The sequence below is a fragment of the Mastomys coucha genome, unplaced genomic scaffold, assembly GCF_008632895.1.
Source record: "Mastomys coucha isolate ucsf_1 unplaced genomic scaffold, UCSF_Mcou_1 pScaffold7, whole genome shotgun sequence".
In the NCBI taxonomy this organism is placed as follows: Eukaryota; Metazoa; Chordata; class Mammalia; order Rodentia; family Muridae; genus Mastomys; species Mastomys coucha.
In genome coordinates, this window is record NW_022196913.1 from 17,932,095 (window position 1) to 17,943,460 (window position 11,366).

General features: G+C 44.2%; 1 protein-coding gene across 1 annotated transcript in view; it reads left to right on the top strand.

Moving 5' to 3' along the window:
* The window catches only part of Nid1 (nidogen 1), a 74,767-nt gene extending 65,106 nt beyond the window's left edge, over positions 1-9,661 (top strand). The window contains exons 16-20 of the mRNA XM_031358326.1: positions 3,524-3,695; positions 4,841-4,998; positions 6,113-6,236; positions 6,860-6,972; positions 7,383-9,661. Coding sequence (XP_031214186.1) covers positions 3,524-3,695; positions 4,841-4,998; positions 6,113-6,236; positions 6,860-6,972; positions 7,383-7,504 — 689 coding nt within the window. The 3' untranslated portion in view covers positions 7,505-9,661. The remainder of the gene's footprint in view (positions 1-3,523; positions 3,696-4,840; positions 4,999-6,112; positions 6,237-6,859; positions 6,973-7,382) is intronic.
* The last annotated feature ends 1,705 nt before the right edge of the window (positions 9,662-11,366 follow it).

Here is an 11,366-nt window from a genome sequence, read left to right on the forward strand (position 1 = left end):
ATTAAAGGTGTGCGCCACCACTGCCTGGCCTGCACACAGAATGCTCCACCGAGTGCTCCAGGAGAGTATAATCGAAGGCAATGGGTATCTGAGTTGCAATGACTTCTCACAGAGTGCTCCACCATGTGCTCCACGGGGAATTAATCAAAGGCAGTGGGTGGAAGGAATAGTCCAGAAACATACTAGCATATTGACAGATACTTATCCAGAAGTTGAAGACTATTTATTTATTTAATTTTTGAGATAGGGTTTCATGCTAACCAGGCTACCCTCATTAACTAGCTGGGATGTCCTTGAACTCATGATCTTCCTGCTTCTACCTCCCACATGTCAGAATTATATGCATGCACCACTACTCAGTTTGCTTAATTAATTTACTTAATATTTTTAGTCTAACATTCTTCCAACTGAGCTATTTTGGCTACTATTTTTTTTAAACCAATGTTTGGCAGCCTTATTTAGTCTGAAAGTCCTGCTTCTCTTGCCTCTTTCTCTCTGGCCCTGGGTTGCAAGTATGTATCACCACACCCAGCTCTGAAAGTAGAGTCTATTCCTAAGGTGATGTGGGGTTAAAGAGTTATTTCAAAATACAGTATCTTGGGTACAGGTAGTTTCTTTGCCCTACCTCAACACATCTCTCCTCTCCCTCGCTCTTGCTTGGAATCCAACTAGCCAGGATCAACTCTAACAGAGAATTCTGTTTTGCTTAATATGATAAAATATATGTTATGTTGACAGAGCCTAACTTAAACATTTAACCTTATCTAGGTGCCTGCTTGGACAAAGATATGCAACATTTTAATACCTTCATTCAATAAATAAAGAATAGCCAGGCCCTCCGCTGTAGGTCTGTCATTCCAGCTATTTGAGGGGCTGAGGCAAAAGGGTCACAAGTCCCAGGTCAGCCGGGGCAGCTTTTAAGACCCTGTCTCAAAATAAAAAGTTACAAGAGGGCCAAGGGATGTAGCTCAGTGCTAGAGTCTTTGTGTAGCATGTATGAGGCCCTGGGTTCAATCTCCAGCTTAAAAAATAATCCATTTCGTATGAAAAAGTCCCCAGTACTGAGAGAGTCAAGGACCTGGAGCTGCTGCAGTCACGACTCATCAGATTTGGGAATATTTTTGCTCAGAAGGTATAGCCATGTTGACATTAGCTGTACGAACTTCAGCTCCCTCTGCAGAGCACTCAGCTCCCACTTTAATATTCTGTGAGGATGATTGGCCATCTTTCCTCTTCCTTGTTTCCCTTTGAGAGACAACACATCAGGAATCAAGCTGAGCAACCCCGGCCTTGCACTTGGCTCTTGAGTCCTTTTCCGAAAGCCGATGGGCTGTTTAAATGATCTTGGATCACCTTCATGCTCTGGCTTATGAAGAGAACTTTGAAAATGCCTTTTACCCACTCTGTTGGAAATGTTGTTGCTGTTATCTGATTTCAGATCCTAGTAGAAGAGGGGAATAGGTCACTGTCTGCTATTTCCTGTTGCTTTTGGCACCGGAAATCAGCCAAGGGACCTTTAAGTACAGTGAGAGCTGTAAGAAAGGCCAAAACTGACTGACTGTGAAAGAACACAGAATCAACCAAACATCTTGACTGAGGTTGACTTCCAGAGAGTTTCTGGGGTTACTCGAGACACATGGTTCTTCTCCTCCAGACACCTCCTTACTAGGGAGCATACTCAATTTTTTTTTTTTTCACACAACAGTAAAAGAAAACCTATTCCCTTGCCATCTCCTTGTTCATCAACACACACACACACACACACACACACACACACACACACACACATTCTTATGAGTTTTTCCTAGCCCTCAGCGGTTTGAGATCAGGACCAGCATTGTGTAGAAGGTGCCGGTGTGACATAAGCTCCTAATAGGCTTCCTTTGTATGCTCAGTGAAGATACTGGGCAGCTCCCATCCCCGCAGTATGTGGGAGCTGCTCAGGGAATCCCACAGGATGTGCTCATTCCAAGTTTTCCCCCTACTGAGTGGCTGCTGGTGTGTGCATGTATGTATCCTGTCTGAAAGCCACAGGGAGCCCCTGGGAGACAATTCCATCGTTCTGGGACCTGTTATGGTGTGGGAAAGAGCTTAATACATTAAACAGCTCTTTTTTGGCTATGAATAATAAACCATAAGAACATTTATTTATCTGAATCACTATCCTCTGGTTGGGCTCTTGTTAGAGGCTTGTGTGTGTGGTGTGTGTGTGTATGTGTGGGTTGGAGGTGCACACATGTATGCATGTCAGTATCAGGTAAATGCCATCCCCCCACCCCCACTGACCCCTTTTTTGAGACAGGGTCTCTCACTGAACCTAGAGCTCATTAATTGCACTACCCTGGGCAGCCAAAAAGCTCTTGTCTGTGCTTGCCCAGTGCTGGGATTACAAATGGCTTTGCTATGCCTGGCTTTTATATGGTGCTGGAATTGAACTTAGATCCTCATGCTTGCACAGCAAATGCTTTACCAACAAATTCATCTTCTTAACCCCTGACAGAATCTTTGCAGTCCCTACACCATTCTCTGTCCTAGGAAAGGCTGAGATGAGAGGTAGACTTGCTTGTTTATGGACGAGAGGGAGCAGGGGTGATTTTCTCAAATGTCTGATGCCTGGGGGAGCACAGCCTGGTTCCCTTCTACTTACACTCCAGCCAAGCTAAACGACCCTCGGCCCTCTGGTTAGGACTGGGGGTGGAGGGAGGATCTCAAGAATGCCAATAAATCCTACAACGTCATTTCATATTTTTAGCTTACAGTGACTTACATGGAATATTGGTTTTACAACGCCAATCTGTGTCTTGATTGCTGTTTCAATCAAGTGGCAAGTATAATTTGTAGTCATCAAACACCTTCTTGTTACCCTTTATATTTCTATGTAAGTACTAAGAGTGATGATCAGCAATATCATTTCCTGAAATGCCTCCCCATCCTGTAATTGCTAAGGATGAAAGATGTACCTTCCATCCCCACTTAAGACTCCATGCCTCCTGTTTGTCTTAGATAAGCTCTGGCTTCTTTACCTCCATCCTCATTTCACCAAGAGCCACTCTCATGGTCTCTGTGATTAATAAAAAATTAATCACAGCCAACCTCAAGCCACTTGCAGTCTTCTTTATACCTGAAGACAGTTGTGCAAGATCCTTGTCTGATAAACTCTCATTGGTCCTTCAGGAATGAGCTTCTACCTCCCCAGAACCCTTCCCTAAGGAACTCAAGCTGACTTTGTATCTGCATCTGCCCACAGAAACTAGACCCCAGTTTGAATGGTGGTTAGCTGTGGGCTTCTTAATGGACAGGGCTATATCTTTGTCATAGCAACTTTCCTGGTTCCCAGTGTGGTACCCAATCAGTGGGTGAGAATGGTTGAATTTGTCACTTGGAAAACTGATCATCTTATAATTGGTAAGAATTTCACATTCCCATTTGGTTTCTCAAGGTTTGATTACCATGTCGAAGACAACTGAATAATCAGAGAACTCTGAGACTGGCATATGACTCAGTGTTGTTTCATTCCTTCTAGATCTTGGAAGCCCTGAAGGCCTTGCCCTGGACCATCTTGGTCGAACCATCTTCTGGACAGACTCTCACCTGGATCGAATAGAAGTTGCAAAGATGGATGGCACCCAGCGCCGAGTGCTGTTTGACACGGGTTTGGTGAATCCCAGAGGCATTGTGACAGACCCTGTCAGAGGGTATGTTTGCCTATACATATGTCTGGCTTTTTTGTTTTTTAGTCTCTGGCTTTTCTGAATGATCTCTAGTGAGGGTCTAATGCCAGCCCTGCTCTCCTGAGGTGTTTCATCCATGCAAGATGAAACAGTCTACAAGCTGATGAGATGCTGGTACACTTAGCACAATGCTGACACCTTGCTGTGTTCTGGTTTCACAATTCTGTCAAGCAACTTTGTATGGTGACAGCTCAGAAATCGAGTAATTTCTAGATAGGTTGAATGTGAACTGACACTCCAGTTCCATGAATGCTGTAGAGTGTTGGGTTGGCCTAACTATGCCCCCCGGCACTCCTTGTTGGAGCAGCTGTGGCTTGAGCATCATGGAGACAGTTTCCTTCCGGAGGGATTCTTCAGCCCATTGCAGCTTTCTCTCTTTTCACCCTATGGCAAGCTCTCAGTCTTACATCCCAGGCCCCAGCTCCTAGAGGCCATTTCCTTAGAGACCATTTCCTTTGTGTTGAGGCCATTCTACTACTTCGTGCACAGCAGACATCTCCACCACTCTCTGCTGGTGTTTGAATCTTGCTTCAGGCAAATCACATTGCTCCACTGTGGCCTTCTGCATAGGTTTATCACTCAGGGAATTACTATTAGTTATGTCTGGCCCATGGTTTATGTGTCTGTATGTGTATTTGGTAGCAAACCTTGTATATCATTCCTCGGTCACTGTCCACCTTGTTTTGAGCAGGATGTCTCACTAGGCTGTACCTCCCCCAAGTAGTGCAGGCTATCTAGCCAGAGAGACCCAGTGATCCACCAGTCTCCTTTCCAGCACTGGGATCACAACTCTCAATCATCACACTCAGCTTTTTGTTTTGTTTTGTTTTGTTTTGTTTTGTTTTGAACACAGTGCTGGGAATTGAACCCAGGTCGTCACTTTGCCCGTTGAGGTTTTTCAAGATGCTACAGAAGAAATATTAAAGGAGATCTGTTAGTAACAGATAGCCCAATTTGAACAGAGAGCCAAGTAACCCTAGAATCCACCTTAGCACCTCAGGATCTCACTCAGCTGTGTTGTTTTCTTGTTGGCTGATCACTTCCTACCTAGTCCCTTTAAAGTGTTTTCAGGATCTTGCTTCTTCTTTCCACTCTGATACCTCTTCCAGGAACCTTTATTGGACAGATTGGAACAGAGATAACCCCAAAATTGAGACTTCTCACATGGATGGCACCAACCGGAGGATTCTCGCACAGGACAATCTGGGCTTGCCCAATGGTCTGACCTTTGATGCATTCTCATCTCAGCTTTGCTGGGTGGACGCAGGTAACAGGAAGCTTGAGATCATCTACACATAGTTCTTCATTGTCTTATTCTTCTTGCTCTAGAGCTAGCAAATCTCACCCACCGCCTCTTTCTGTCTAGCGAATAAGCTCAAAACAAATTTTACACTGTTAAATGTTACCATTTTAAGTGTTAGAAATACCTGGTATCATGCTTGCTTTTGCCTTTTGGCCTGCAGAACTTGAAATAATCGCTATATGGCTCAATAAAAAAATGGCTGACTCCTATTTTGGTGGGAGGTTACTGAGTGTTGAATATATACTATATTTTCAGAGGTAATAGTGCATTCTGCATAGAGTCCCTGATGTGGCCCTTCTTCAGCTGTACAGGATGTCCCTTAGGCTTGAGATGAGATGGGGAGAAAGATGTTTATCAAGGAGGACCATCCTTCATCTCTCCCTCTGAAAGTCTGTAACTGAGTACCTCTCTGTCCCACAACTAAGTAGGACAAAGAGTAGGATGTGAATGCTTACATGTTTGTAGAAGCCTGAGATAGCCCTCAAAAAAGGCAATAGTGGCAGGCCAGTCCCATGCTGATCAGTAGGAGTTCTTCAGTGCCCCAACTTTGGGGAGAAAGGTTCTGGAGAGACGTAGAGGGGAGGGACTTGAGCAAAAGCCAGAAGATGGTAGGGTTCTCATGAGACAAGGGGCTGGGAAGGCCAGCACAGGCTGTGGCTTCTCTTGTCCTGGTTCACCTCTCCTCGGTAAGGCCAGGTATGGGTGCCAGAACTCAGGTGGGTGCAGGCTCACCTCTCCTTGGTAGGGCCAGGTGGGTGTCAGAACTCAGGTGGGTGCAGGCTCACCTCTCCTTGATAGGGACAGGTATGGGTGCCAGAGCTCAGGTGGGTGCAGGCTCACCTCTCCTTGGTAGGGCCAGGTGTGAGTGCCAGAACTCAGGTGGGTGCAGGCTTATGAAAGGGGAAAGACAGAAAACAGAGACAGAATGCCAATGCTGAAGAGCCAGCCCTCTGTGTTCTTCAGGACATGCCCTTGCAACACTGAACTCCCCCATCCTTGTCTTTCAGACTCTTGTTTTCTGACACAAAGGGCCCATTTCTTGCATGAACAATGACCAACTTGTGTTTGCTTCACATAGGCACCCATAGGGCAGAATGCCTGAACCCAGCTCAGCCCGGCAGACGCAGAATTCTCGAAGGGCTCCAGTATCCTTTCGCTGTGACGAGCTATGGGAAGAATTTGTACTACACAGACTGGAAGACGTATGTAGGCTGCTGTCATGCTGGCTGGGCTGAACTCTGCCCTTCCCTTTGTGTCTGTGGAGGTCTTTGCCTCTTGCCTCTTCTCCTGACCTTTGACCCTTCCCCTTATTCCTGGGCTGACAGATCTGGAGGAGGGTAGAGGAAGAGGGCTGTCTAATCTCAGAGGGGAACAGAAGTGCCATTTATCATACCCAAACCTGGGACTTCCTGGGCACGCCTGTTCTTTCCCCAGGAGCTACCTGGGGTCACATGGCTGGAGAGTTCTTTGATTATGTCATACCTCTACATCGATGTAGTTTTTAAACTGCATTAGTTGCACAGCTGTTTCTGGATCAGACCTTCCTCAAAGGGAGGGTCATACCAAGGAGGTATCTGGCTAAGAGAGCCTATATGTCACCTGGAATTTAGAGCAGAAGAGGAGAGCTAGATTGTTTTGGCCCTTATTTTGAAAAGCCAGTGAACTACAGACTTGACCCAGCCTAAGGGGAGGGAGAAACGGATACACAGAGAGCAAGACCACCATGTCTTTTTCTCTTCCAAGCCTCAGAAGAAGCTGCCTAACCCCACTGAGAAGAGTTCAAGCCATCAGATGCATGTTCACTCTGTGCTTTGGTCCTTTGCAGGAATTCAGTGATTGCCATGGACCTTGCTATATCCAAAGAGATGGATACCTTCCACCCACATAAGCAGACCCGGCCATATGGCATCACCATTGCCCTGTCCCAGTGTCCCCAAGGTAACATCCGTGCTGCTGAATGGGGGTCAGCACTCAAAGTCCCTAAGAGAATCAGGGTGGCCTAAGTACAACCCCTGGGCTCCTTCCTGGAGGTATCTCAGCTTGCATATCCTGGATATCCCTTCCTGAAGGATTCTTGGATTTTTCCCACCTCAATTAACTTAATCCAGAACCTCCTGGCAGACATACCCAGAGGCATATTTCTGTTGTGATTCTACCAAGTTGATAATCAAGATTAACCACGCACTTCAAATCAGTAATGCATGTAGTTGCCTGTCGTACTTATGATAAAGAAACAAACAGTAGCTCGACTTGGCCCCTTGAGCCCACAAGGAGGTTAATGGGGAGGCTGCTCTTGGTACCATGTCAGTCAGAGGTAAGACCATGACACTGATTTCCATCTTTTCCAGGCCACAATTACTGCTCAGTGAATAATGGTGGCTGTACCCACCTTTGCTTGCCTACTCCAGGGAGCAGGACCTGCCGATGTCCTGACAACACCCTGGGAGTTGACTGCATTGAACGGAAATGATGTCAAGAATTCCTTGCTTCCTCTCCAAGTATTTCACAGTAACACCCTACTTGAAGTGATTTGTTCCAGACTAAAAGCTGTCCTGCAGTGGAGTGACCACTAGGCACAGATCTAGCCTAGCCTGAGCCCTCACAACCTCTCCTTAACCTTCCCTAAAACAATTGCCCTTAGCTCAGTAATAGGAAAATCTCTACCCTAACATGAGGGCAGGACGCACATGCACACACACACACACACACACACACACACACACACACACACACACACCTTGATCTCAGTCTTTAGACATGATTATAGAGTTCTGGATAAAAAGCCAAGGGTGGTGGTACATGCCTGCAACCCCAGCACTTGGGAGGTAGAGGCAGGAGGATCAGAAGTTCAAGGCCAATCTATCTTGTCTGTTTAGCAGGGTTTAGGGACAGCCTGAGTTACATGAGACCCTTCTTCAAAAAAAAATTCAGAGTAAAAATTATGTGTCCATTCTAAAGCTATAAGACCTTTTCCTAATCCTAGACTCCCCCATGATAAGCAGACCCTCATAGACTTAAGGAGGCATTACAAACTCAGATATTACCCAGTTTCTCACCATAACAGCCAGATCCAGCTTAGGCAAGGTAATGAGTTATATTTTTTTTCTTGGTACTCAAATCTCTGTCTTTATGCTCCCATCTAACTACTCTCCTGTTGTACACCTTCATCCTGCCCAAGACTCTGGTTTTCGTGCCTTCTCTGCCATATGATCAAAGCCCAACTATATCCTAGGGATTTGTGGTATCTGGTGGATGGTAAAAAGTAACCACTCCTAAATTAAAAAGTCCTGGAATTTCAACAGTGGCCATTGATAATCAGGTAGGTAAGTCAAGGAAATGTCCTGTGAGAGGAATTTGAAGATGTAGAGTCAAGGTGTTTGCAGATAGGGGATTATTATGTTGATATGTCTTGAATTGTAGCAAATTCTTTCCCATTGCCCAAGTACCTGTATTAGTGTCTGGTCAATGATGTCATGGGAATCTTTACCCCACTCCTGGTACCAGTTCCCAAGTCTTCTCATGGAGAGTCATTTGGAGCCCAGGCTGCGGTAGGACTTGGACAAAGTAGTGGCCAGTCATAGTCCCTCACCTTTAGAATTGTATCTCTGTTTCTCCCTCTCTCTGTGGCCCTTTTTGACTAGATCCTGAAGACACAATCTAGGAAGATGCAACTGGGTATTTCTACTAGTGGTTCAGATCTTTATTTGATCATCAGTGTAGTTTGAGGGACTGTTTCTGCCTTCTATGTTTCTGTCTGTGATTTGTTTTAAAAATATCCCTCCCCCCACCAGATGCATAGTTACTCTGTCTGTCTGTCTGTCTGTCTATCTATCTATCTATCATCTATCTATATCTATCTCCTTTTTTTCAACTGCTTCCTGGACACTTAAAGCATTAAAATTTTTGAAAGTCAAGCATCAGAAGTTCAGATTTCACAGTATAGGATGAGGGCACAGACAAGACTCAGTTGGAACTATCACAAAGTGGTGGATAAGGACAGAGAACAAGAATGTACAACCCAAGAAGAACCAGCAGGGGAGAGGCTTAAAGGCAGCTAAAACTAAAACCCTTAAATAACTTCAGAGAGAGAGGGCACATTTTCCAAAAGAATGCTTATCCTTGAAGACATAAAAGAATTTGCCTGATATTTTTCTTGGGGAACAGAGCCCCCTACCTCCTTTTCTTCTAACTTCACCATACTCAGCCCCCAACCCTATCTCCTAACTCCACCTTCACCTGCTTACATTGGACTGGGAATCTAAATTAGGAGGGAGTCTTTACTTAAATAATTGGAATTTAAATCACAAGATTTTGGGAACATGTGACTCTTTCATGCAACCTCATAAAGTACCCTAAGTTTTTTGTTTTCTGTTTTTTTTTTCTTTTTTTGTCATGTTCCTCATGATACACATCTTTTATAACTTTTGTTCATTTTTACTAGATTCCTTCTAAAATGTTTTACATGGTAAATTCTTAAGCTGTGGAAACCACTGAAGGTGCTTATTAATGGTTCTCCAGATGTATACAAGTATTGGATGATTCCTCGAGTTTACAGCTGTACAAATATTAGTGCAGAAAAATAATTAAAAAGAAAACAACTGTTAAAAATAAAAACTTATTTTGATGTGTTTTTGTTGTTTTGTTCCATGACGGGGTGTTGCCATGTTGAAGCCCAGACTTGACCTAGACTTTCAATCCTCCTTCCTCAGCTTCTTGAGAACTGGGATCAAAGGCATATGCTACCATAGGATAATGTTGGAGCTAGTTCATGATGGAAAAACAGAGATTTAATGGTTTACAAAACCTAGGGGACTTTACCTAAGACAAAACCTAAGAAGCTGTTCATTAGCCACATAGTTCACAGATTGAATGGCTTTAAAATGAATTATATCCCAGACCCTAAATTACTGTGATTTTTTTTAGATTTATTTATTTATTTCATGTGTATGAGTACACATTGTAGCTGTACAGATAGTTGTGATCCTTCATCTGGTTGTTGGGAATTGACTTTTAGGACCTCTGCTCACTCTGGTCAACCCTGCTCTGGAAGACCCTGCTTGTTCCAGCCCAAAGATATATTTATTATAAATGAGTATACTGTAGCTGTCTTCAGATGCATCAGAAGAGGGTGTCAGATCTTATTATGGGTGGTTGTGAGCCACCATATGGTTGCTGCGATTTGAACTCAGGACCTTCGGAAGAGCAATTGGTGCTTTTACCCGCTGAGTCATCTCACCGGCACTTTTTTTTTTGTTTGTTTCTTTTTGTCTGTTTAGCTCCTTCCATTCCTAACCCTTTTTTACAAGAACTCATATAGCATATTAGCCTCAAATTCCCAGTGTATCTAAGAATGGCTTTGAACTCCTGTTCTTTCTGTCTCTATCTCCTGAGTATCGGGAGTACTCATGTACTACCCCAAGTCCAGTTTAGGTAGGGTTGGGGATAGAACCAACCACCTGGGCTTCTTGAACGCTAGGCAAACAATCTATGAAGCCCAAGTCTCCACTATTTCCTTATTTTAGACCAATACATTTTCTGTTACATGTAGAGATTAGTTGCCACACCCTTCTTATCTTCAGAAAGAGGAAGGACACTTTCCTGATAGGGACAGGGCATGGGACCCGATCTGTTCCATTTCACCAGTGGGAGGTGCTACTACCCAGAGTCTCCATCATAGAATGTGAATGATCTCTGAGTTGGGCTGCGGGAAGGGGCCCAGGTAGGACTAAGGTTCTCAGAGCTCAGTGCTACAGAGCAAGGAGTCTATACTTGAGGTGTCCCTGTGATACAATGTCCTCAGTGGTAATAACGAGTACCTGCCTGCCTGTGAATGTTGTTTGAAGGAGATATTCCGTATGAGCACTAAAATTCAGTGTTTTATTCTGGCTATAAAGCCTAGTTCTATCCAGAGGACATAAAGGAAGATGCTAGAAAGAAAATCTCCAAGAATCCATCCCTCCATAGAATCAGCACCTGCCTTGAGCCCTAGGGTATGGAACTTATACAATATCCACTTATTCTAATGAAACAATACTTGAAACACCCAGGGGAGAGTGTGGAAGAGGCTAGTGAATTGCAGTTAATTTCAACCTTAGTCGAGCCTACCATTTCCAAACAGTTTAACCCATGGCAGGAAGATCTTGGGGCAGTAACATATATTCGTGGTCTGGTTTACTGGATTCATCATGGGCAGATGATGGATGGAGAACTTTGCTCTCCAAAAATCTGATATATTCTAAGACAATTTGGCTGTATATCTTTTTAAAAGAAAACATTTTATTAATCCTTTAAGAAGTTCATAGGTGAGTACAACATATTTTGCTCATATTCAC